Source organism: Trematomus bernacchii, unplaced genomic scaffold (assembly GCF_902827165.1).
Source record: "Trematomus bernacchii unplaced genomic scaffold, fTreBer1.1, whole genome shotgun sequence".
Lineage (NCBI taxonomy): Eukaryota > Metazoa > Chordata > Actinopteri > Perciformes > Nototheniidae > Trematomus > Trematomus bernacchii.
This window is the reverse complement of record NW_022987616.1, coordinates 3780992-3808531: the sequence shown is the minus strand read 5'-3', so window position 1 is coordinate 3808531 and position 27540 is coordinate 3780992. Positions and strand designations below refer to the sequence as shown.

The following is a 27540-nucleotide window of genomic DNA, read 5'->3' as shown; positions in this document are numbered from 1 at the left end:
TACTGTTGATATGTACATATTTAATGATCATTTCTTTATTTTATGTTTAACTCATGTGCAATGCCTTGTTTACATGCTGCTGAAACAACACAATGTTCACATTTGGGATCAATAGATTAAATCTAATTGATCTAAAATAAAGAAGATAATGTTGACTTTAAGCAGTCCATGACCCTTCTGTGTGATGGCAACCAGAGTAATGAATACATCTAGTGTTGCAAGTTGAACACGGTTGTATCACCAAGGATAATGGGTAACCACGGTTAGCCATATTTGACTTAGAGATAATTAGTAAACCCCTGACAAACATCCAGAGTGGCCATATAGATTCTACAACACCTGTTGGAGCATGACGTAGAAAGCAAAATAACAAATCCCGAAGTGGAGCTTTACGATGGCTGACCTGCGTCACGCTGAAGTAGGAGGGGTTTGCGTTCCCGTTGGCTCTCAGGCTGTTCTCCAGGGCGATCTTCTTGCGCTGCAGGGTGTCCATCAAGTCCCGGAGCTCAGAGGCAGATCGCATCCCCCGAGAACTGCCGGTGCCACCCACCACCGAATGGCTATAGTCACTGCTGAACTTCAGGTAGTCTGGGGGTTAGAGAGATAATCATTAAATGAATTGTATAATATGGGAAAAAGTGTGCATACTCAAATACATTCATGGGGAGGAGGAACGAGGAGATCCAAATCGGGTAAATCCGAGGAATATTGAAGAAAACTGTGTGAAAGAAAAAAAGAGTGCAGAGATGAAACAAGAGAAAATAGATATGACAAGAATACACAACAAAAAAGGGATAAAGAGATGGATCGGCATTTATGTCCGTTCAGTTTTTGGAAAAAAGAGAAAAAAAGATCAGTAACAGGAAAATAAGTAGGTAGAAGAAGGAAAAGGGGAAGGGCATGAAGTTATAAATTGTGGTTGAAGAGAGGTTGAGTATGTACCTGAAGCTGCAGCTATTCATAGATTGGCCCTTGGCAGAACAAACCCAACCAAAACAACCCGTAACTGGCGGAGAATGACCCAGAATAGGAGTCAACTCACACACACACAGCATGCAAATACATTCTTCCGCACAACCATCCATTAGATCCAAGACAAACACTAACGCTAACTCGACTTCAGTTCTGCAGAGTAGGATTTTGGGGGATGAAAAGGACCACAAAATATTCTGGAATACCCTCAAGAGGCCCCCCACCCTTCCTAAAGCCTTTTATTTAAAGCAGCTTCAGCAGAGAGGTGGTCTTTTAGCCAAACCTCAACTGAGTCAGTCAGATTTAGCAGGAAGGAAGTTAGAAAGACAAATGTAGACAATCTTTTACTTGGGAAAAATATTGCTGAGGTTGGTGGGAGTATGTTTGAGTAATAGCTTCCACTTTTTCTGTCAGAATTACAAAAAGAACTCCCTTAATAGTATCTTATCATCAAAAATGCAGGTAAAACACTAGGAGGACGGCGATATGGGAGAAACCTAGCCAGTGTTTTTAATCCATCTGCGCCTTTATGTGGAAAAGGAGCTATAACAATGTTCAAGCTTAGACCACCCAGTGTTTAACTGTGAAAAACACCCACACACACACAATGAAGGTTTCCTACAACTGACAGCAGTGGGTCCGCCTGAGTGAAACACACACAAACACATATACCAAAAGTGTACATTATATCTTGGAGTATTCAAGAATAAGTGAGAACATTCAACTATTGGCTTTTTGATTTGTATATATTTTTTAACTGCAGAACCTAATAGCACATGCCATAGCTGAATATAAGCCTGTTTGAGAAGAATGTCAAACCTTACACGGTGAAGAGAAATGGGGCAGAAAATTAAAGACATCATAAGATCTAGAAACACGCACACAGACACACACACACAGACAGACACACACACACACACAGACACGCAGGGTGTTTGTCTCCATACATGGGCAGATTTATACAGGAGGCCTGGCGTGCATCAACTCCCTTCTATCGTGACTTTTCTTCGAGGCTAAGCTCAGTCTGCTTCATGTGTGAGTCTTCACTGTAGGTGCACATGTCAGAGTGTGAGTGTTGGCAATCTGCGGGATTTAAGTTAAGATTTTGGCTGCCTGTAATAACAAATGTCTGTGAGATGGTGTGTGCAAAAACAGCAGAGAATCAGCAGAGTGCATTCCTTACGTCTGGGAGTTTTAAGAGCAAGGACTCCACTGATAATGGCACACACACCTTGCTCAACGTTCAATCAATCACTACGGAGACAGCAGAACCCAGCTGCATCACCAAGGAAACAGAGGGAGGGGGGGCACCACATGACAATAACATTCCAATATGTTTTGAGTTTCGTTTTTAGCATGCGTGTGACAGTATGTTTATAAAAGACATATGAGATGGCTGAAAAACACCTGCCCTCATCCTACCCTTCAGTCGTTCTAACGCACATACTCAAAAATAACATCGCAGTCTTACACACCTGACTAGGACGTGACTTCCTGTGACTTTACCATGACATCCTTATCAGGGAGCAAAGATGTTATGGGCAGAGAAGAGATGTTATATGAGGAGAATAAGGTGATGAACTACAAGCACGGAAAAGGTGAAAATCAGATGGAAAAAATTGTTGAGGTGATAAAAAGGGAGGGAGGTACAAAGAGGATCAAGTACAGGTCGTGGTGGGGAAAAAGTTCACCCATCTTAGTGTGTGTGTGTGTGTGTGTGTGCCTACCTGTGTTGTAGGCCAAAGCTGACACGGGGCTCTTTTGTGGAAGCATACTTTTCATTCTGGTTGCTTCCTCGGGATGGTTGAACCGAAAGAAGTAGGATTTACCCAGACACAGAGAATAACCTTGGAGAGAAAAACACAAGGTCAAATTAGATATAAATCTAATATTAACTATGACAGAGCTTGAGTATATTTAGGTCATGTGTAGTATAAATAAATGTACAGACGCACATTTAATCATGGATCGAAAAGTAATTTTAAACATGGAATTCTTCTGTAAATGTGGCACAAAGAAATATTGGAGAGCACAAAACAAGGCCATTTGACATATTTATTAGTTATATATACCATACACCGCTGTCTGTTTGAAGTGTGAAGAGGCAGTCATAAATACAGCTTAAAATTGGTCTGAGCCTGGAGTATTTGTTCACAGCCAGAAACTCACTTCCACACACTCGTGCACAGCCGGCCATTCCCAACCACAGTGTTTGCTCTGGCCATCAATTAGCCTTGGAGCGCCAGGTATTAAACAAGACGTCAGGGTCACAACCCCTGTAATACACACAGACAGCCACAGCTGTACAAATAGCTCAGAAGAGAGTGGAGAGAGACAACAGTGCTGACACACACTCACAGGAGATCTGACACAAGAAAAGAGCAACAGGAGAGACAGCAAAAAAAGATGAAAAGACGATGCAAAAAAAAAAGGAGAAAATCACAAGACTGACTAAAACAAAGAGTTCCCTCTCATTTGTCTGTCCCTTCTCACACACACATGCAATCTCTTTGCTCTCCATTCTTTTAACCTCCACCCCGGAGGGTAGCAGCGTCAGATGAGCCCTACAGTAAACCCCCAGTATGTGTGTAAAAGGCTAAAAAATAACCTCCTTAATAGCTCCATTACAGTAACATCAGATTCCTTGGACCTGAAGTCAGACACTGAGGCAAGAGGGGGGACAGCGACAGGGTGAATGGAAAAAGACAGAATGGAAAAAGTTGTTATTCTTTCTTTTCCCCTTCTCTCGTTCGTATCCCTTTCACCCTGTTCTTTCTCACTCTTCACCTAATGTCTAGTTTCGCTAACATCCCCATGAAAAGCTGTAATCTCTCAGCACAGGGGGGGACCTGAGTGCTGTGGTGAGGTGGAGCCAACACACCACACACACGAAAACAGTGTAAGAAATGTTTAGTCTACACAGCTGGACTGTGAACGTCTCAAATACATACTCAACACAATCCTGCAGGTTTGGGCGCAAACTGTGAAGCAGTGACATCCTGACAGAGAGATCAAGAGATGAGTGTCTTGTTGTGAGTAAAAAGGATAGAAAACACACACAGATATGTCACCGTGAAGGTTAGTGTGAGCATGAAATAATGACATGTTTCTCATTGCCAGACATGAGTAAATGTTGAGCATGCACCTGTGTATCTGTGTGTGTGTGGAAACATGTCTCGTAACAGTGTCTGCCTAATGAATCACAGTAAGTCTCAGTATTTAGCACAACAGCAAACACACAGGCATGCACACACGCACTCTGCCAGCAGTCAGCTCTTGTAAAAATCTAATTTCCTTCCCTCAATAGGCTTGCCATGTGCCACCTTTAAAGTGGGGAGTAAAGTGTGTCGCCCTGATTTGTTCACAACCCCCAGCTCTCTGGTCTATCTAATTTCCTCAAGTGCTTCTTGGCTAACAAATAACTGCTAATCCTCTCCTTCAGCATAAGCAAATACAAGCATTATTGCGTGTTGGTGACAGAGAGAATGAAAGGAAGAGGGAGACAGTACTGTTAGAAAACGTGAAGATTCAACTTTTAACAAGTTCAAGAAATGCAATTTTGCAATGCAATTTAAATACAATTAGTTCTGCTGTCCTCAATAACACATCCCCTCTTCCTTCAAACACACACACAAGAAAGACATACCATCTATAACACAACATCTTTCATCTCCTTCATGTTTACTTGTTTACCAGCAAATTAAGTTTGCCTCCCACATCAAAGCAGCCCCCCAACAAACACATATGGACAGACCCTCTGCAACTACAACACAACTTGAAATTAGTCTGTATATACATTTATAGGATAATTTAAAGTTTGCAATCTACAAAGTCAGACCTCAGAGTCTTTGAGGGAGCAGATGTAGGAGCCGTATCACGTCTGGAGCCAATTTTTGTTTCCATGTAGATCTGAGCGGACCAAACTTCACTCTCACCACAATGTTATGGAAGAGGAAACTTAAAACTGTTTCTCTATTTGGTTAACTTAAGTGGAGGAATTGCCAAATTGAGACCATTAGGTTAGAACGAAAAATAAACCAATGGCAAAGATCCCATGACGAACATGTGCTTAGGTGAAACTCACTTACCTGCTAATTGGTCTGGTTTGACGTGCGAAGTAATCACAAAATAAATCACAACTAATCACCAACCATTTCCTGATGCAGTCTGAAAGAAAACATCCATGATTCTGCTTTATCAAAATGTTGCAATGTTCCCTTAAATCGACATGGTATTGCACTAAATTCACTCATTCATGAAAAGATGCATACACACAAGGTCCCAGTGGGAGTGTAAATTGGCCTCAAAAACCACAAGCTCTCTCTGGGGAACAGGGGTCCAGCAGTAACATCATAAATAAACAGACTGGTCTTTCTCAGGGGAGCTGCTGCAGATTAGGTCAGTCAGTCAGTCACACTTTTCCAGTCTCTCTTTCTCTCACAAACACAGACAAACAACCAGATGCATGCATTGTCTCCCCGCCGGCGGCTCAGTAGATATCTTGTCTCTGCTCTTATCTCAACTCTCATGCACACAGCATCAATCTATTGACCCTCACCCCAAACAGTCACACTGTGCTTAAGCAAAGGTTGCAGGCCTGGGGAAACCAACAGGTATAATCTTTAAAAAAAAAAAGAAGGGTGAAAACAAAAACCATGCAAACTGCTGACAAGATGTATTTCTTATTGAATTGGTTTATAGTGCAAGATTGTGCTGTTAAAACGGAACAACTGTGCTTTTTAGGCAGGGAAGCGAAAGACTAGTGAAGACAATAACATCCAGAACAATGAAGCCGTATTGTTTTCAGGTGTCAGGTGTCCTGACCACTGCCTGTCCTCACAGCCATGGGCTCTTTGTCATGTGCATCCACACCAGTCTGTGAACTTGCCTGCTAATGCATGACCCTGAGGCATGCACACGCATGTTATTACCACCAAAAGGTGCAGACAATATGCCAAAATGTTGCAATGGAAAACCTCCAAAAGTTGGCTGTAAATAAGAAATGTGACTTTCACAACTCGGTGGCTTGAACTGCAGAAGCAGCACTGATTCCCACTACATTCTTCAACCATAAGTCATACAAAGTTGTGCTTTACAGTCATTTTTAAGCAATTAAAGCAGTTAAAAAGAGTTTCAGTTTAGTGCACCAGTGCCTCCATTGATTTAGGGGACAGATGGGACTTAAATTACAGCCAATCAGAAGGGATTTTGATTTGTAATCTATAATAGCAGCAAATGCTCCACATCATGGCTGGTAAAGTAGTCAGTTCAGCTCTACTCATCAGTGTGACGAGTCTTCAAATAAACAAATGCATCGATTAATTGGAATAGCATTGCTCAACCTGTTCAAAGAGCATGTAGACAAACTACCAGACAGACAGATAGATAGATATAGATTCAAAGAAAGCACAACTACGCTAAAGTTGCAACTGTAAGGTGTTTAGCGTCGCAAATAAGAATGCTAAAATACACATACGTTATTTAATTAATGGAAAAATTTGAAGGATAAAAATATGACAAGCTGAAATGTATTTACTTGTAGTAGTGCGTCACAACATTGCATGAGTAAATGTAGCCTTATGCGACTTTCTTTAGGAGCTAGCATAATAAAGATCCGTTACATACCTTTTGAGTCCCATTCAGTGAACACGTATCACGAAAAAAACGACTTTCTTCGTCCTAACGTCAAACTAATTATCGTCACAAGACCTCAAAATAACTTCTTCTAGAAAAGTCAAATAAAACGAATATTACATATGTATATATACACTCGTGCCGGTCCCTGTGTTGTTGTTTGCCTCGCTCCTCAGCTTTCAACAACCTCCTCACCGTCTTCACTCCGTGTGGAAGAAAGTTTACTGATTTAGCATGAACTGAGTCCGGACTGAACCAACTCTTGGAAAATGGGTGGGAGTCTCGAGTTTTAGCAGAGAAAATAATTGTATATATTGTCAATGATCCCAGTATCATTATTTAAGGTTAATAATGTCTAATCGACAAGTAAAAGAGAATAAAACAATAGTGCAAGTAGTTAAAACTACAGGTAAAACTAAACGATAATACCACTACCCCCTATCTGCAGTTGGTAGGTTCAAAGGCTTTTAGACAGTGAGGTATTTGGAGGACGCCCCCTCAGCTTTTCTTTGTCTACCTACCTATTTTCCTTCTCTTTTCATTTAAATCCATTGGAGCAGTGTTCCCCCAAAACAGCTGCACTACAGAGAGAGACTGACTTCAAATCTTCTAAAACTGGTGGCTGGATTCTATTATAATGACACACTAATTAATTTAAGAATAATTGAATTTGACTTCGACAAAGCAAGAGCATGTACGATATTTGGTGGTATGCCACAGAGACTTACTGGCTACAGCCCATAATGGAATACTACTTTATGTTGCCCTTCAGCCTGAGTCAAAAGTAGTCTTTGAAACTGTTTCTTTCAGATGCTTTATTAACTGCAAGAATTTCCAACAAAACATGAACCCATTCTTTTCTCATGCATGCAGATGTGTGTGTATTTGAGACAGACATAGAGAGAAAGAGAACAATAAGACCAGCTGTGTTTGGTTCAACAACCTGATTTGCATTGTCTTCAGACCAGTGTGAATGCTGGGAGATTGAGTTTTATATCCAAGCTCCATTTTAATATGAACTGAGATGCATACTAGAGGTTATCCCATTGGTTTTTTGTAAGCATTAGAAAGAAGAAAGCCTGAGGTTGTTTCTGCTTCACGATGAATATTGTAATCATGCTGTATGAACATATTACTTTTCAACAAGTGACTTCCAGCTGTCCCAGTGAGTTAGTGGGAGAACTGATGTGATTCCAGGTCAAGCTCTGAAGTCCCAAATACAGAACAGATCACTTCCTAAACATAGCTAATCATCTCCAGGCTGCTCTACAGCGGGCATGTGTCTCTGTGTGCGTCTCTACGAGTTTCTGTGTGTGGTTACACTAACTCAACCCAGAGCATCTGAGGCCTGTATTTCTGAAAGATGTTCTCTTTCCCCATAATTTTCCAAACCATGCCCTTTTAACTTTTTTTAACCCCTTTTTCTCTTTCAGACCTCTCTCCACCCCTGTGAATTCACAATGCCCTGTCCTTGTGTGAGTAGACACAGCAACATGATGTCAATATTTGAATCAGCCAGGCACAGCAGGAAGATAATTAGGCCTGTCAATATTTAACTAGAAATTGCAAGACCACACAGGACACTATGAAAAGGAGAAAGGGGTACATAGAAAGGGTATGGAGCTACCAGTAAAACAAGGAGAGCTTTGTAACAGGGTAAATCCAGAAAAAGGGAATTTGGCAGAAGAGATAGGACAAACTGACCAGAGATACAAATATCAAGATGCTGCCTGACAAAAAACAGACACGTGAGCAGAGGTAAACAGAAAGATAAGAAACAAATATTTAAGAATTTGGGAGGTTAAACTTTTAGTTTATGTGTGTTTTGCAAGTATCCTGTAGAAACAGAATGTGATGTAAAGCATTTGCTCTGCAGTTGCTGGAAGCTGTGACTCACTGTAGCAGCTAGCTCCAAACCGCAGTGAATTAAACCAATCCAGAGGTGTACACACACACACACACACACACACACACACACACACACACACACACACACACACACACACACACACACACACACACACACACACACACACACACACACACACACACACACACACACACACACACACACACACACACACACACACACACACACACACACACACACACACACACACACAAATACCTAAACATGTGGAACTTCTCACACATACATAGGCCTGTACATTTGTATGAAAACGCAGTACACCCCGTGTTTCCATGCAGAACGTCAGCACAATGTTAACTCTGGCCATATGACACATACACACATTGAAAGGAATGCAAGTTAACCAAACCACAAGCTAACCACCCTCACTCTTTCACACACACACACAAGTTATGAAATACTTTAAGTATGCACACTCCATGCAATTAAGCCAACTTTTACTCCACATATTTTATGACCAGTAGGTGGCAATATATCCCTCTTACCCCTCTCAGCATAAAAGCGTGTGTTTGTGTGTGTTTGTGAGCGTGGATATCTTACCTTGTGTTAGTGGTGTGGGCACAGTGACCTGCACTCCATCCAGACTGCAGAGGTTACCACAGGGGTCAAGGGTCACCACTCCTCCTGTGTTAGAGGTTATAATGACGAGGTTAAAAAAAACTGTGTTCCTTCACTTCAAAGTAAAGCAACTGCAGATTATACGCACAATTACACAAAGATACTTCCCTGGTGAATGATGACTCCAAACTACACTACCAGTTGTAATAATAACATACACACAAAGCCATGCTATTTCTATCTTCACTAAAAGGCTTTGTGCTGAACGCTGTGCGTTGTATAATTACTGTGTATATATATAGTAATTATACAAGATGATTCACACAGGAACAAAAAAGAAGAAAGCATCAAGAGTGTAATCAATCACTTGACCTCTCACTGGCAAGGATCATTTTCTTTCATTCACACAATACATTACCAATCTACTGACAGATATCCAGCTTACGAGTTCACTCAATTTCATATTTATCTTGACACATTATTTCACCTGAAACAAATTGCAGAGTGTGTCTGTGATATGGTAATTATGTTGCAGTTTTCTTATGATGATGCTCTTAACAGAAGGCAAAATACTTTTAGTACATTATCTTTCTAACAGTTTGACAAATCTCTTTTCATTGGCAGATTTAATGATCTTCTTTAAGCAAGGCGAGATTTTAAGATCCAAGCAAAGCTTTCTAAAAGGAATTATTGGCAGCTAGAAATGTACTGGGTAGAACTTTTAGTACACACTTGCCAGTCCAAAATGTTAAGAGAACTGCTAATATAATTAATTATTTTTGTGAAAAGTGAACTGACATCAACCTTCATTGAAGATGAGACAGTGCTCTGCCTCGATGCCTGCTCCCTGGATGGTGATATCTTGAGGAATTGGAGCATCTTCTCGGCCAATGCGGGTCACCCCTGGAACAACAAGCAATACACAAAAACATTTAAAAAGACAAAACAACAGTATAGGAAAAAATGTTTTAATGTGTTCCAGTCATCATTGAATCTCCATTACTCTGGAAACTTGTTACTAGCAAATATACATACATGCTTTTGAACCATATGGGTGGCACAATGTATTAAGTTACTTCAGAATTATTCATTTGAACTGGTTGTTCTTCGTCATTAGACATTTAGAGAAAAATAGACCCTCAGTTCTCCTTAAAGGGATTTTTCACATTGCTGGCATTCCTCGCTGAAATGGAAGGGCACATTTTGTGTTTTGTACATTTTGTTCTTATGAGAATCAACCAGTTTAACTCTATAAATGTAGATATCTGACTTATTATAAAAATATGTCATACTGGAGCAGCTTCATTTTAAAAAGTTAATAAAATGTATTTAAAAGCAATCACAATGTTTTACTGCACTGTTCTCATGGTCCAGAGGAGGCCAAACAAAACGTCTCTGTCCCTCTGCACTGGGAATATAATGAGAGCTTTGTTAATAAGACATGTTAACTCGACCAGTGTTATCTAAGGACAGATCCTCACTATAATGTAAGGATATTAATCTCATATCAGTCAGTTGTTATTACTATTCCCTCTTCTGTCTGCAGGCCATTGAATTTTAATCAGTTATACAAGCATGTCTCTCATTATATCACGCTGTAGATCTACTTATCTTTGCTCCCATCTATTTGCTTTCCTGTGTTTGGCCAACTGTCTGGAATAATAATTAAGCAACGGCACCTGTTGCTTGCTGATCTGATGAATGCATGGTGTGTGCATGTGTGTGTGTGCTTTAAAGAGAGTGAATGAGGAAGGTGTGCAAAACACCTGTGGATGGCTGATGATAGAGAATCTATAAATAACTCTAAATGCACCGCCATTATGTCACAATGATCAGGTGTGTGTGATTTGGACATGAGTTCTCTATAAGGAACAGTGTTTGATTCTGGTCTTTTAGTTTAATGGAGTATTTTCTCTGTTGTTGTAGACACTTTCATGAAACCATGAGTCATCCCTGTTTTATAGCTGTTTTGATTCGAGTCTGTTAGCTCAGTGTTGCCCTCTTTTTTTACACTGTTAACTGTGCGTTCAGTCTGGGCACAAACCAGAAAGTGGGGTAATTTTCTTCCTAAATGACAGTAAAAATAAATAACCAGGGACGTGGTTGTAGTAGTTTGTTTGAATATGTGTTTTTAGTTCAGGGGAGCCCTGTGGGAGGAAGGAGTGTTGGCTTCTTGTCTTGACTTTATTGCGACCCAGTATCACTTTCCCCCTATCCCCGACACTTCTCCAGCAACCGTGAAAATGAAGCAATGGTTGGGCGGGGAGGAAAAAGGGGATCATTTAGCGGGAAAAGCAGGAAACAAAGCAATGAGGGAGGTTCAAAGAAAGGAAAGAGGAAGGGACAAAAATATCTGGTTTCACAGGTGACGGCTTTACATGACTTGTGTTAAAAAACATGGTAATCCAAGCCTATGGTGTATGATTTCTATGCTGTGTGTATTTGTGTTACCTTCTTTGAGTGGCAGCAGGGTGATGGCCACACTGAGCCTCCCGCTGCCCAGGCTCACCAGATGGGGAGAGGCTGTCTGGACCTTCAGACCCTTCCCTGTGTCAATCAGTTCCAGAGGCGGAGACTACGAGCATCAGGCAGAGGGGAAATGTCATTTCCAAACAAAGGTATTTATTATTGTTTGTGTGTGTGTTTGTGTGTGTGTTCTCTAACCTTAGGTTCAACTGGGGACATCTGATCTGACTCTGGCTGGAACATCATCTCACAGTCCTGAAGGAGAGAAAGGAAAATCAGCTCTGAGACTGAAACATATAATTATAATACATTCACAAAAGTCTTTAATGTTTTGTTCTCATCATCTTTTTATATTGAAATGTACATGAGGGTTTTTCAGTATCTTGTATCAGTCTCTTGAAGTCTAATCATCTTCAGCATATAAGGCCACACTGTGCTGAAAATGGTAGTGTAAACGTACAATCATTCATCCATTCATGTAAGCTAACATAATAAAGACACTAAGAGCAGGGTCACACAAGTACACATATAATAATAATAATAAAGTGTATTTATAAAGCACCTTTCATTGCTAAAAGCAATCCCAAAGTGCTACAGTAGGCGTAAGAACCAAATAAAAGAAACAAAACATCTGCACAAATGATTATACACACACACACACACACACACACACACACACACACACACACACACACACACACACACACACACACACACACACACACACCACACACACACACACACACACACACACACACACACACACACACCACACACACACACACACACAACACACACACACACACACACACACACACACACACACACACACACACACACACACACACACACACACACACACACACACACACACACACACACACACACAAAGTTAAACAACTGCAAACAGCTGCTGCCACATGAGAGGAACTCTCCGTGTGAAAGTGTTCCAAGGGGAAAATACCACTAGAGTGGACAAATTCATACACACAACCTCTCACACTCAAATGCTAACACAACCCGGTTTCCAGTGGGAAGAACTGGTAAAAAAAGGTTCCATGAAAACAGAGTTTAAACAACTATTTATGGTATGCCATCTTACTGCCTGATGCTTTACATGTGTTTGTGTTTCGCTTAATAAGCAAAAAAGGCCAATTATAGCAATGGCTGTCAGTTGCATTAACTCTATGTTGAATTATTTGGTCCAGCTCAAGAAAGTATCTTTAAATATAGTCGAGATTGTCCAGAAATTAATATAGGTGTTCATGAAGAGGATGAGGGCCACAATTTAAGTTTTTATTAACCAAAACCATTTAAAAAAAAAATGAAATTCACTGAGTTAATTCATGCTCCCCAGAAGATAGACCCTTTCCATTGTGGGAATCCATTTGCTTTCATTTGTGCCACCGGTCAAATGTCCAGACATGTCCTAATCTAAAAGGCCGTTTGAACTGGTCACATTCATGCTCCCAAGGGAACCAACCCATTTAATTTGAGTGTTTGCCTAAGTACAAACCTTATTATATCAGAAACACTGTTTGTTTTATCTAACACATTGTGGAGTGTAATCTACATTTCAGCCTCTAGGGGACACTAGCAGGGCTTCAGTGTCATGACTTTCTTATTTAGTTTTAGTTGACAGTGGAGTCCAAGATAAAGAAACATGTTGTTAAGGTTGGGAAAAAGTATGAAGTAATTTAATAACTCTAAAATAGCAGGACAGGATTAGACTGGCATAAAAGGAAGAGAAGGATAACTATAAAGGGGAATGAAAACAGGGCGAGATGAAAGGGAACACAATCAGAAATGTGTGTGTGTTTGAGTAAACACACTCAGATCCAGTGCCAAGGACAACCCTTGCAGCAACGTACAATTCAATGAAGGAAAAACAGTCCTGCTTCTATGTGTGTGATACACACTCATTCAAAGGCACACAAAAAAAAAATCCAGATGGAGTGAAATACTTCTCACTAAAGAGATGATTACAGTATATGGGAAACCACCCCGACCACATCTCCTTTTACACCTTCGGTTATTTCCTTCCTCTCTTCCCCTTCTCTCCCATATCCTGTAATAATTACTGTAATAATATACAGTACATTATCCACCTCACCATTAGTGTCTAATCTTTTCAATACTTTGACATTCCTTTTACTAAAATATTCTCTTCTATTTATTCAACCTGCTTGTCTTCACCCTATTTTCTCTTCATTTGCCCTTTCTATGTCCCATCATCCTGCCTTTTTAATCTCAATCTCCTCTCTTTTCCTTCCTCATCCAGCAAAGGAAAACCAAATCAAAGTCAACGCCACTCCACTTCCTCTAATTCAGCACCAGCTTCCTCTCTGAGGTCACTTCCCTTGCTGCTTTGACACCCTTATTGCCTTGAAACACACACTCTCACACACACACTTGCTATTTTTTACATCTCAGCCACCCCTGTTACCCCTATGCGCACACACAAACATCTACAAATAAAGTCACGCATCAGCTCTTTTGTTATTGCATGAAGATATGAGGTCCCGTATTCCCCTTTTTTTCAACATAGTGTAGACAAAGCAAACACACCATATGATGGCAACATCAGCCGGATTGGAGGTGCTCCAGCAAAATAGAGATTGAATGAAGATACAAAGTTCAACAGGGACTGTGAGAGTAATGACAAGACTATTTTCTCTTTTGTTCCAGCGGTCTCCTCCCGCTTCCTTCCTGTACGTCCTTTCCCACCTCCCTGACTCTCCCCTTATGTCATATATTCCTTACTCCACCTCATTGTCTCTTTTTCCGCAACCTCCCCCCTTCGTCTTTCACCAGGTGAGCTGCAGTCTGGCAGGTCAAGACAAGTTTTCACCTTGTTGTGCTTTACTTTAAGCAGAGCAGTGAGGTGTATCAACCCCCCTTCTAGATTTACAGATTTCAGCTCTGGCATCCTAAGGGGGTCTTTACAATCTGCAAACACCAAACCTGATGCTATCAGGCTATCTGGACCGGAGAGCTCAAGCATGAGATTACTGGATGGTTTAGGTATTTGCAGGTTTATAGAAAAACTAGATTTTTATCACTTGGATACTCTCTGCTTTGTGGCCCCTCTAAGCTGGTGCATAGTTAAACGTTAATCTACTAAAGAAACTGTTATCTTTTAAGAAGTTAGTGGAAACTTCAACATGGCTAAAGTGACTTGAGGTGTTTTGGTGTAGGGTTATGTCTCTGGTCTAACAGTAACTTGACAGGATGTCACATTACAGCTTCAATTGAGGTTGATTGCAGAATTACAGTCTATGTGAATAATGAGTATCAGGTTCAGCCAGATATCGAGTGACATGAGGCAGACTGAGAGAAAGAACCTCCAGCACAAATGAACTCCTGGAATGGAATGGAATGAAAGGCTGGGGACGTTTATACAAATGTGTTTTTTGCCTTTTATGGGAAAATATCCTTAATGTGCAGAGCTGACCTACTTTTACTAATCCCAAATCTGTTTTACACCTGAACTAGCGCTTTAGATATTAAAGGAACAGCTTAAACAACTCCATACAATGTTTTTAAAATCAAGTGCACGCACACAGTCTCTCTTTGATCCCATCTGTAGGACAGCTGATTTCCCCCAAATGCTCCGTTCCACATCTGGAGGTAGACAAAGAGAAAGTGATGGAAGGACTCATAAAAGCAGAAGGACAAACAGATCCAGCGTTCACGGACTGTTTCATCTCATCCTTTTTATTCTCCTCACCCTCTGCTTTCATCCCTCTGTCCCTCCTCTGTTTGTATTTCCTCTACATCTGTTTTGTTTTCTCTCCGTTTCAATTATCTTCTTTGTTATTGTTGCTGTCTGTTTTTCATGCAGGCTGCATTCAGGACATTTCAGCCTGTTGCTCATGTCAGTGATTTGGAACATGTTGCTTGCACACATATATTATAATATTGTGAGCTGAGTTAAGCTATTAAGATAAGTGCATCAACATTACCGTTATAACTACAGCGGTACGCACAGAAGAGTACAATGAACTACAGACAAATCATCAGGACTATTATTTTCATTGAATGCAGATATTCCATGTTGGCCATCTGCTTCTTCTCCTGCTTTATTGAAACAGCTTACATTGGCCTTAGGCTAAGGGTGTTTCAAAGCAGACCGCTCCTCAAGATGATTTAGACCCTGGGTTTAAACTTGACCAACTATAAGAATGGTGGTGGGAATAATGATACCTCTAGCTGCAGTCAAGGTGACTGTTGAGCTTTTTTTAAACGTGCTACAGAAATAAAATGTGCATGGGTAAAGACCACCATTTGTGCTAAGGAGTGGGAGGATTTACTCTTTGTTAAATATGGTAAATTTATTTTTTACACGGAGTACATGACAGGGGAAAACTATAAAATATGTTGCCCTGATTCCTGTTGCCTCTTTTTCAATCTATATTCAACTCCCATCAAAGGTGGGTGTTAAGACAACATGTTGACAAGATATATTTAATTATTTTCTGCGTCTTTGGTTTCGTAAATAAGTATTTGAAAAGGGTGCTTGTAGACTTTAAATTAGGGAAATATCGCTATCTGTGGTTATGTTTAGATTTTTCTTATTTTACAAACTGTTAAAAAAAAACACAATGCTCTTCAAAAAATGATACATTTATATAACAGAATCCTTTTTGTCTAATTTTCATGTGTCTTCGTCTCTTTCTTGTCATTATCTATGAAGCCTGTCCATTTATTGTTGATTATACTAAGTATCTTATTTGTCTAAAATGCTGTCTTCCCAGCTGTTCCTCTTTCATTCTCATGTTTTATATTTAAATGCCATGTCTTTACCCTTGTTCCTCTATCTTCATCTTTCCCGTTCTCCATCCCTCTGTCTCTCACTAACCTCCCCTCCCCTTACATTCCAGCATTACCCTCTCCTCCTCCCACCTGACAAAGCCAGCATTGTATTACAGATGCTGTTTAATATGGAGTCCCCCTCTCTGTGTCCCTCTTATAGAGCAACTCTCAGAGCTAAATAGGGTTATCTTCCTCCCTTCTCTTCACAACAATTACCCATATTAAACACAAAGTAGTTTAATATATGCCTTACGCATGCATCACACCAGACGTCAGCATTCCCACACACATTTAATCCTTTTGTTCGTAAAACACTGCTCTTCTCAGTCTCTGTGTGTTTTGTTGAAAACATTTCAAGCTGATAAACATAACTTGACCTGCTGAATCACAACAAACATCCACAAGCATTGTCCTCCAATTGAATCTTTCTCACACTCCACTGAGCGTTTTCTCTCTTTATCATTTACCCAAGTGCAAAATCCTCGCAGGAAAGAAAGTCCATTGTTATTGCAGCTGACTCAACGTCGGAGGAAATCTAACTTCAGTTTTTATCTCGGGTTTGTGTGTCTCTGGAAAAACCCAGATTACCTTTGCCGCCATATGGAGGGGATCAACTGATGTTTAGGTTTCTGAGGGGCCGGATATGACAGGGAGAACAACGACAGAGAGAGAGAGTATAGTGAGATGTAACTCACATTAACAACGCTTGCATTGTGAAATGAGCTGTAACTGCTGGACAGATAAGAGAAGAAGAGGAAGGCAGAAGGATCGACTTTGAGATAATAAGAAAAACAAACTGAGCAGCGGGGAAACAAAGGAAAAGGAAATGGATAAAAAAACAGATTTAAGAATTCAGAGATTAAGGGAAATAGATCGTTGACCAAAGAAGCTGCATCACTGCCTCCAAACTAAATATTGTCATAAACTGAACTGATGACAGTTCAAGCATACCTGGCACACACATTCATAGTAAATACTGTGGGAAAAATCTTACAACTACAGTACAAGTGGAATTATAATTTGTTCAGCACATGAATTAACCTTTTAAGTGCTGTTTTGAATCTGGTATGAGAACTTGAGGCAGGACGGTTGTATTCTCCTGGTTTCCACATCATGGCAATAGCCAACACTCCAAATATAATGGTTTTAACATTAGCTTAGCATTCTGATGTCAGTTTTTATTTAAAAAAGCCATGGACGTCCTGTCCATTTTTAAGATTTTAACTGAAAGCGAGTTTAAATGTGTCCTTCTGATGTAATACATAAGGTTTTTTAGTTTCACTAATGCCATCTGAACGGTGTATGGAAACACCAAAGAAAAATCTACAACCTAATAATTACACTAGGAACTGAAAAGACCAACTCCACATGACCCAAGTGTACAATGTCCTAATTGGGAAATCAAAGGTAATACATCAGATAAATTCGATACACAGGGCATGATCTAATGTGAACCTTTTACAAACTCCCAAACCACAGCCATACTTACTCTTTATCCATTCTTTAAAATATGACATGTAGAAGAGGTGGGAGGTGGAAAGATGTGGTTTCTTAAATGTTATGGTTGAAGTTAGGTCACATGACTGGCTGCATTAGAGGGGAAACAACATGTATGCTTCAATGAACTCAAGGAAGGTCCTCATCTGAGTCAAGAAATCATCTTCAAATGGTTATTTGTGGCAAATGTGGGATGACTCCCTTATACACACACAACAACAGACAACAGTCTACAACTAAATCAGTCCTCTTTGGGCATCACAATATGACCTGGGAATATCAAATGATATCATTTATATATCTGTAATATTCCAATATGAACTTCTATGTCATCAGCATTAATGAGTCTTTTGTTTTATCTTGAGTGGAATCCCCCACAGCATTTCTACTGAGGACCATCAGTTGCAGAAACAAACAAAACGTTCCCTGCGTTGATTTATGCCACACTAATCTGGAAAAAAGTTGAATATAATTAGTTTATTGTTACCTGCTGTAGATTTAAAACCAGTGGCTGTTGAAACAACACGAGAACAAAGTGTATTCTGTAATTTCCCCCATAAAAAGCCGCGCTTACCATTATTGAAGCGTGACTGGCCACTTCTGTCATCGTGCAGAAAAGGTCGCAATACGCAGCTGCTCCAAATCCAACAAAGGTCTGTCACTGCTTCACTGTGACCAAAGTCCCGACTGCGAATACATTCCCTGTGCAGCATGAGCAACCCGTGGATGTCTTGGAGATACTTTAAATCATCTGTCACATTAACACACACACGATCACAACACACTCACAAGCGTAAAAAAGCCGGCGGCCTCAGCCAATCGCGACTTGTGGAGGAATGCAGGAACAGCTGGAAGTGGACCTGGGGAGAGAACAAGGGGAGGGAGGGAGGGAGGGAGGGAGTCTCTCTCTCTCTGCGCGACGCGCAAGGCTAGCGGCGCGCGCGCGCGCCCGCGCCGCGACAGCTCGCGCTCTCGCTCGGCGCCGCTCTCGCCCTCTTCTCTCGCGCTCCTCCTCTTGCACACACCACACTCTCCCACACACACACACACAAACCACACACACACACACACACACACACACACACACACACACACACACACACACACACACACACACACACACACACACACACACACACACACACCACACACCACACACACACACTCTGGATTAAGGTGCAGGTTGTTAACTAGACCACCTAACACTTGACCTCGTCATTTGCTCCATATCTCTTGCTCAAATGGAGAAGCCTTTAGGGCTTGATAGGGCCAAAAAGAGAGGGAGAAGCATCTTTCAGATACCTTGGCAGCATTGATAATGAAACTCACGATAGATAAGAGGCATGTTTGGCTAATGATATTAACAACAGGAATGCAGTCTAGACTCACTTCACATGACACAATGCAGTCCTAATTATGCAGCTTTTGATTCATTCAGTCTCTGGGGATCTAGAATGGAGCACAAACTGGTACATTTACAAAATGCAGCAGGAACTTTGATTATTTAAAAAAGGATAATAAAGTGTAAGTATTTTCCCTTGCTAGAAAAAATACCTCTTACCTCATTCGAAGGATATTTACTGAATGAGATAGGCCTTTTTATATACAAGAAGAGGTCATATTTATATATGTATAAAGCATACCTTGGAGACAGACCCAACATAACCCTTATGATATAAACACACCGATTTGCAAAAAATAAAAGCATGCATGATGATCCAAGTTTATTTGCGTTTTCATCCAAATGGTAATTATAAAGCAAAAAAAAAAATGACTGGTAGAAAAATGATCTTATTTTCAAACATGCAAACCCATACTTTATGCAAAAAAACATATGCAATTTATTCCCTAAAAGTCAAGAACTGTTGGTATTTAAGCAGTGGCAGGCTGCTCTTAGTATAAGTTATGTGCACCATCTGAAAACTCTCTGCTACATGTACAGTCATGCACCAGTCTGGAGATATCACAGAGGAGAGGCCAGGAGTTCTGTATCAGAGGTATGTCATATTATTTGGCAGAGGTTCAAGTTTTCTCCACAGTTCATCAGAGAGGTTGCAGAAAACACACATTATGCACGACTATAATACAACCTTATTCAGGCAGAATGTTGTTTAGGCATGTGCACACACACACCACAACTGAAGTGGAATGCCCGGTGTGTTCTTATGGCTGGAAAATGACAGATGTCGTCTTTGAAAGTGGTTCTCGGGTTAGGACTGAGGCCAGGGAGGGTTTGCCTTCGCACACAAAACAAACAGACACACACATTTTTAAGGCAGCAGGACTATCTTATCTCACAGGCACCACTGGGATCTCAAGAGAGCATGATCCACTTTCACCACTGCTTCCTTGAAAGTGAATCTACAATAAAGTTAAAAGACCCAACTGTAGGATAAAATACAGAAACAAATAAGTATCCTTCATATTTTATATAAGGTCAAACTTGGAATAGGTTAATTGGGTAGGGGGCAAATGCTGTCCATTATGTTTTTATGTTTGCTTTGGTATGGCAATATGTCACATGGTCATTTTAGGTCTTGACTCAGATGCATCTTTGGAGCCTGAAGCCTTAAAAGGGGCACAGCTAAATGTTATCAGGATAAGGCTCTCGGAAAATGGTTCATTTCCTTTTGAAGTTTTTCCAGGAGTTATTATGCATCCATGGTTGCTTGCTAGCATGAGAGTGGCTAAGCTTTCCCAATGACATCATCTAACGGAGCCTGTGGGTTTGGTCTGAGGGCCGCTGAGCGTTTGACAGCATTCCGAGGTGAATACCACAAAATCCCATGTGATCCCAGGAGGCTGAGCAGGAGCTCTGGAGCTGTTTGGACAGGGATTCAAACCCGTGACCCTGCAGTGAGAGACAGCTTCATTTCAATCCATCATACCTTTCAGTCTTATTTTACTTTTGCCTGTCTGTCTGATGTAAAAAAAGGCTGTGAAACATCTGAACCACTTGACATCAAATCTCTGTTGTCATCAATGATGAAGGGTTTTGAGGATTAGTGTGTGTAAAACTATTCAACCCACACGCTTTAAATGACAACTTAATGACAGATAATTGGATGACACTGACACTGTTTGTGGCTTAAGGGTGATTGAGGTGCATTTGTATTTGTTTGCAGGCGTCTGGTGATGTGCCTCTACTCGTTCTGCCTTTTTTCTTTACCGACCCCACAATGTGTCAGAGGTTTAGTCATAAGAAGAGTGTCACCTGTTTTTACAGCTGTTTCAATAGTGTAGTTGTTTTGGTCAATGAGGGAAAACTACCACATCTGTGTGTGATGGATGTTGACTGACCTGGTTGATTCAGGTCAGACATCACTTAACACCCGGGATATAGCAGTGGTTACTTAAGTCAAACTTGGTTTACTCACTAGGATATTTGCAGAGTTGAATCACTTTTATAGTGTGACATACATGGCTCTCTAAGACACAAACACACCATGCAACCAAAGCATGAGTGTGACGATATTCCTGACACTCAAATGGCAAAAAGAAGACTGGAAACCAACTATAAATTTGGCTGCGTTGAAACCAAGTGAAGATTGTGAGGTTGAACTTTTGGTGATGGGGGAAGACTGCATTTGTATTATTTAGGAAGAGAAAATTACGTCATGGGACGTAAAGGGTCATCAAAATAAAGTGTGGCTGCAGATCTACACAGACTGTGGTGCCCAAAAATACACGTGTGTCAATGTTTGCACATATTTCTGCAGAGAATGTTTGTAGAATTACAAAATCCTGGCTGAAAAACCCAGGCTCAAATGCAGTACTTTAAGACTATAAAATCATGCCTGAGTTAACGTCTTCTCCTTTGAAACCTTGGAAGCCAGCAGGGATCCAGAAAAAAAGAGAGGGAAGGAGAGGGGACCAATCCAAACAACAAAGGAATGCTCTCCATCAGTTGGAGCGCTCCGCTCTCCCACTTGCCTGCCTTGGTATGTGTAATTACTCGGCAATTAAAGTGCCTCAGCTTGTGACTGTGTGTGTGTTGGTGTGTGTGAGCCTGGCGGTGCTTGGTGACCATGCTGAACCATGTCAACAATGTGGCCTGGACAGATCAGGCTATTTAACACAAGTGAGTCATAGAGTGAAAAAAAACGAAAGGCATAGTGGATGAAAATAAAACAGTATAAAGTAGTTAGATAATGATGCTGCTGAAGGAGGAAAATGAACTGCTGTTAAAATATCCCTTTCTGCATCTTAATGTAAGCTGACCTTTCTCTTACTTTCTTATCTTCTTCTGCAGTCTCCTCTTATTCTGATAACCACAGGAATGCAGGTCGACTGTCCCTGCAGTACTTTCATTTCACGCATAGTAATCACCTAGCCCACAAAGCAGAACACAAACACAGTAACACACACTAACTCAGACACACACTGAGATATTCATTTCAGACGACGATATTTTAGCCTTTCTGCCCTTTTCTATTTCAACATGTCGTAGACAATGTATTTTGTATAGAGGCCGATGCAGACATGAAATATCTTGGACATGGTCATACTGTAAATGCTCCTCTATGCATTTACCCCACATATCTAACTGTCTTAGAAAATTGTTTCCATTCCAGCATCTTGAGTCAAACAATGGAAGGGAAAAAATACTGAGCAGAAATACTATAAACAGAAACATTTATAGCCATGTATGTACATGCACATGTTTTATGAGCATTGTGGCACAACTTCCACACATATGTACCTCGGCAATCCCCCATAAAGGTGCAACGGTTTGAGGCTCTAGTTTAATGGAATAGCTGGGCAATACTGAAAAGGTGTTGGCACAGCGGGCTGCTTTTTCACGACCTGTGACTTAACATAGAAACAAAAAAACTAGAACCTGTACTTTTCATTATTGGAAAACCGCCAAGTGCATAGTTAAAAAGCTAACTTTAGCTCACTGAACAACTGTTTACAATTAAGTGTATACCAATTCCAATACCAGCAAGCTGAATATTTTTCTTTAACAATTCTTTATAAAAATGTGCTAGTACTCTGTAAACCAAATTCAATACCTATAAATATAGTATTTTGAATAGCACAACATTTATACAATAAAGGATCCATGATTAAAGAAAATCAATTATACTGTATACAGAAAAGTAAAAACTTCATACACATTGGAGATATGTAACAATTCAACGTAACAAATAGTTATTCATTGATATAGGAATGGTCATTTTATGGGTTTAAAAATAACTTAAGGAACTCCAGCATTATGTAGAAAATCCTTATCCAACAATGTTTTTGGAAGAATCTGCCATCCGACCTCCGACCTCCAATAGGCTGTGGGTCAGCACATATTTGTCCTGTCGTGCAAACACGTGTCATCTTTGTTTTCGCTCCTGTTCAGACAGCAGCAGGTTGTTGAGTTTGATGACGATGTTTGCAAAGTCAGTGAGCTCCACAAAGTCCGAGGTGATGATGTTGACCCCGTCCAGCCCCGGCCTCTGAGCCTCCACCCAGGAAATGATGGTGGGCAGGTTCCTAGAGGAGAAAGTGTATATGAGAAAGCAAACAATAACACTTCTTAATGTTAAACTGACGGATTCCCTGACCGTACAAACAATTATCTAAAGCCATGTTTCTGTCTCTGGAAGGATTATTGTTATGATTATAACATGTGCCAAACTCTAATCAGTTGTTTCTTAGCTGAATGTCTGTCTGTCCACCTCATTTCATTTGTTGATAAGATTCTGAGATACAGTAATTGGATTTGGGAGAAAATGGACCTGATGGGAAAAAGTGAAAGGGAGTGCTGTTAGTTTCCGTCTGTCTGTCAGTGACTGCATTCTCTGCTCGTATTGCTTTGAATTCAAACACTTTCTGTTTTAGTTCTTGTCATAGAGGCACACACTGACCATGGCTCTGTAGCTGTAGCAGTTCCAACACTCTTAAATAATCCGCTATGTCTGAGCCGCCTGCAGCAGAACAAAACCAGGAAGTCTGTTGTGTATCCAGCAGTGATAAACAATCCCATTTCCTCGGAAGTGCAGAATTAGGCCTCCTCCTGTCTCGCCACAGATTCCGCTCAGGAGTTTTATAGCTCAGCATCAGTGGCTGTTTCTCTCACTTTTAAGGGAAGGTACTCTAAGTCAGGAATTCCACTTTCAGCTGAGGATCAGAGAGCTAGCTGACTGCTAAACTGTGTGCAAATAATGTAGTCCTTACTTAGGGAAAGATCTCTTATCTAGGGGTGAAATGCGTTTCTGTTTGATCCGCTAAAGTTTGGAAATGGATTAAGTGGATTATAGCTTATCCTTAGCCAAATAAAGCAGTGAAGTGACATAATATTGGAATAGGGGAGTCAAATGCAAATATATGGTATAAAAGATACAATCTCTGGCCGTCACATCAATGGCTTCATAGCTCTGAAACAGCTGTGGCAATCACAGAGAAGAATAACAAATATTCACCACCAATAAAATAGGACTACAAATGGAGGCTTTTTCAGGAAATCAAACTGTTATATAAGTGGTGCAGCGCAGCACAATGAATGAATTTTTACAAATATGAAGGAAGTAGATATTAATAAATGTTTGTAAAGACGTTTATTTATTTATTTGACTGTCACACAATAATGTAAAAAAGTAATACAATCAAACAATAAAACATAAAAACCTACTTTTGCTAAAATGATTTTGCTAAAATGATGACACAGTTATCAACTGGTTGAACAGTGATTCATTTAAATGTGTTATTTATATTTTCATTTGCACCACATATTTAGTTTGCTTGTATTAAAGATGATAATAATTGTTACTGTAGGCATTTGTAGCATTTACTGTACTGCCCTCTGCTGGCCAAAAACTAGTATTAAATTGAGTTGAGCATTAGAGGACAAGATTCAAAGATGCATGACAACATGAACACTCACACACATGGGATGGATTCCTAAATCTGTTATACATGTTTCAAAGCAGGTAATATATTAAAAATGTATTGATTAAACCCTTGCATTAGTTGACAGAAATCTTAAACTCAGTCACTGACCTCTCCACCAGGTAGTTGCGCAGCCCCCACAGCAGGCCCTTGGCCACAGTGTTGACCCTGGGTGTGAGGATGGCCTGAGACACGTGGAAGGAGCCATGATTTGATCTGTCCTTCAGTGTAGCTTCCAGGAACTAGACAGGAGAAGGTCAAAAATGAACTTGGTGGGAGATTTTTTGGAACATAACTTGGGTTACATATGGTTGTTACTTTGTTTTTAAGCTTGAATCCATTGTGTGTTAGTGAATTCTTAGTATCTTTACAGTTTTCACTGGATAAAATAAAAATAAATATACATGAGGCTCCCATGCTGGTGAGTAGTTGCCACAGTCTGTGTTGTTTTCTGACCTGTGTGAGCTTGTTGGGTTCGGTGGTGTTGGCCCAAGGAGCGGGGATCTTGTTGCCGGGCCACATGACAGGGATGCCCTGAGCTGAAGGATGGTGGTAGAACACAATCACCTGAGGAGAAAGTAAATAAAAGACAGTGAGAAGATAAGCTGCACAGACCGGGTATATGAGTACATTTCTCTAATCTTGCATTTACACAACATTTAGCACATTATATGCATACAACTTATTGGCACCAGTGCTGAATATCCCTAAAGGTAGGTGTAAAAAGACTGTTTAAAATCATGAAAACACATTTGACTTGTCTGCTCTTCACTTAAGAGATTAAGCAAAGAGTACTGGTTGCATGTCTTTACTAATGAAACTTAATAAGATAGTTTGGCTTCCTTTTGAGCTGCTAATTGTACAAATCTCTCCTCGTCTCCTCCCTTTTCTTCGTCTACTCTGCCTCCCTTTCTTCTTTGCCAACTAACCCAGTTATGGATTAGGGTAAAAGGAGCAGGAGTTAAACTGATAGTATCCGAACCAGGCACTGACATGCACGTAGGACCATGCAGACAGAATTGCACGCACACAGATGTGTGTGAAGCGTGTGTCCATATGTTTAAGTGTCATCTCCTTAACAAATGACGCTCATCACTAATTCTTGTCCAGGAGGTCACAGGTGACAGGGATTACCTGACTTCAAGCGTTAAGTGTGACGTCAAATACACACACACTTCCATGCTGCTTTTACTACATGAGCTTTAAAGGGTCTTAACACTGGAGTCAATACACACAAAATGTGGTTGGAATAATGTTTCAAGTGATGTTGTGCATCCACTTTCATTCATCACCTGGTATTTATTCTTCCAGAGGTAGTCCAGAGTGATGCTGTCCACTGCACACATGTTACAAAGCTTGCTGCCAAACACTTCCTGCAGCATGGTAAGGAGGTACACATGATGCTCTGCGCCCATCGCATAGTAGTGGTTGAAGTCTAGAAACACTACCTGAATCAATCAAACAACAGACTGAATCAGTTAGTGTGTCTGTGCTTTCTGGAAATTATGTTTTTATGAAGGATTCTCACCTCTTTCCTGTGTTTGCTTAAGAAGGAGTTGATTTCTAACAAGCCTTCGCTCACCTGTGGGGGAGAAAGGTTGGAAATCACTTGTTGCATCAAGCCTTAAAGGTGACAGACTACCTGTAGCAAAACACTTTTTCAAATAGGGACCCGGCCGGCACATGTCGTGAAGCAGTAAAATGTCAGAAAATATGTAGTCCACTCACCTTGTGGCCAAACAGACCGTGGATGAAGTAGATCTCCTTTCCGGACTCCCGTGGCTTGGAGGAGACTCGTAGATCAAAGTATCGGATTCCTGCTTCCAGCTGCTCCTTAAATGTCAGATTCTAGGAATACACACATCATTTATTACATCACAGGCTTAAGTTAATGGCTTTAAAAACAGCTGTTACATAGACTTTTGAAATCTGCACCAAAAATCTGTGTAAATGACAACTATAAACTAAAAGTTTGTACATTTTAACTCAGTACCTGGGTCATGGCCCACTTCACCATGACCTTCTTGGCTAACACGCTGAACATGGTGGCCAGGTACTTCACAAATGCCTTCTGGTCGGGGCCAACAGGAGCATGCACATCCACCCAGTAGGTAAAGGAATCATGAGACCCTGCAAGAGAGATGAAGAGAAATAAAAATGTAATAGAGAGAGGATCAAATCATATCCCTCTCACACTTGTAGCTTTATTGTTGTGGTATCCATGCAGGTGGGATGGACAGAGGAGCAGAGGAGACACATCTTTACGCACGACAGGCTCACCTGGCACGGCGAGGTGTTTGAGGGGCATGGCACTGAGCTTGGGGGGCAGAGAACCCATCCAGTCGGCATTGACATTGCCAATCCCTGCAGGTCGGGTCTTCATGTCAGAAACAGCCAATTAAAAACAAACCCTCATGAAACCGCTCTCTGGTGCAGATGCAATCCTGGAGGAGGATTCCTGTGTGCTCCCGAAAGATACAAACTACCGTAGATCATGTTCTAAAGTTACAGTTCATCTACGTATACCAGCGGTTCGAAACGACATCAACCTCTTACGACACGTTAGCTGTCCCGGTTTCTTAGAGGCTATTGCGCTTTTGAGGCGCGCTGTTTTCCGACCGGTGAACCGGCATCAGTGGAGACAAGCAGCGGGTGGCTAACGACTGTGCTAATCCTCTTAGAGCAAAATTACACTTGTTATCCCCCCTCTCCTGCTTCTTGGGTTTACCTGCTTTGTGTGTTAGTGAGCAGACCACCACTTGGACACATGCTTACACAGAAAATAT

The 27540-nt window shown here is 40.8% G+C and overlaps 2 protein-coding genes across 6 annotated transcripts in view; both read right to left on the bottom strand.

Annotated features, from left to right (window-relative positions):
• Positions 1-18698, bottom strand: part of phldb2b (pleckstrin homology-like domain, family B, member 2b) — a 39766-nt gene extending 21068 nt beyond the window's left edge. For 4 of the 5 annotated variants that reach the window (XM_034132377.1, XM_034132379.1, XM_034132378.1 and 1 more), the window contains exons 1-7: positions 18447-18698; positions 11759-11815; positions 11546-11669; positions 9899-9997; positions 9077-9160; positions 2700-2819; positions 404-588 (exon numbers count right to left, since the gene is read on the bottom strand). In XM_034132377.1, the coding sequence (XP_033988268.1) occupies positions 404-588; positions 2700-2819; positions 9077-9160; positions 9899-9997; positions 11546-11669; positions 11759-11815; positions 18447-18479 (702 nt within the window). In that variant the 5' untranslated portion in view covers positions 18480-18698. Of the gene's footprint in view, positions 1-403; positions 589-2699; positions 2820-6597; positions 6800-9076; positions 9161-9898; positions 9998-11545; positions 11670-11758; positions 11816-18446 lie in introns of those variants that run through there. The other variant, XM_034132381.1, reaches the window with a different exon arrangement.
• Positions 18699-23199: 4501 nt separating this feature from the next.
• plcxd2 (phosphatidylinositol-specific phospholipase C, X domain containing 2) lies at positions 23200-27137 on the bottom strand. The gene is made up of 8 exons (XM_034132376.1): positions 27035-27137; positions 26748-26884; positions 26483-26602; positions 26283-26336; positions 26047-26202; positions 25211-25321; positions 24866-24996; positions 23200-23359 (listed from the first exon to the last, which is right to left on the bottom strand). The coding sequence occupies exons 1-8, from the start codon at positions 27135-27137 to the stop codon at positions 23200-23202; spliced, it is 972 nt and encodes a 323-aa protein (XP_033988267.1).
• Between the last annotated feature and the right edge of the window lie 403 nt (positions 27138-27540).

Bases quoted from the DNA above. Each gene is read 5' to 3' on its own strand.
- plcxd2 (XM_034132376.1), bottom strand. From the start codon at position 27,137: ATGAAGACCCGACCTGCAGGGATTGGCAATGTCAATGCCGACTGGATG. The intron at 26,337-26,482 runs GTGAGTGGACTA...TCTCCCCCACAG, and splicing joins ACGGTCTGTTTGGCCACAAG to GTGAGCGAAGGCTTGTTAGA. The intron at 26,203-26,282 runs GTGAGAATCCTT...TGATTGATTCAG, and splicing joins TAAGCAAACACAGGAAAGAG to GTAGTGTTTCTAGACTTCAA.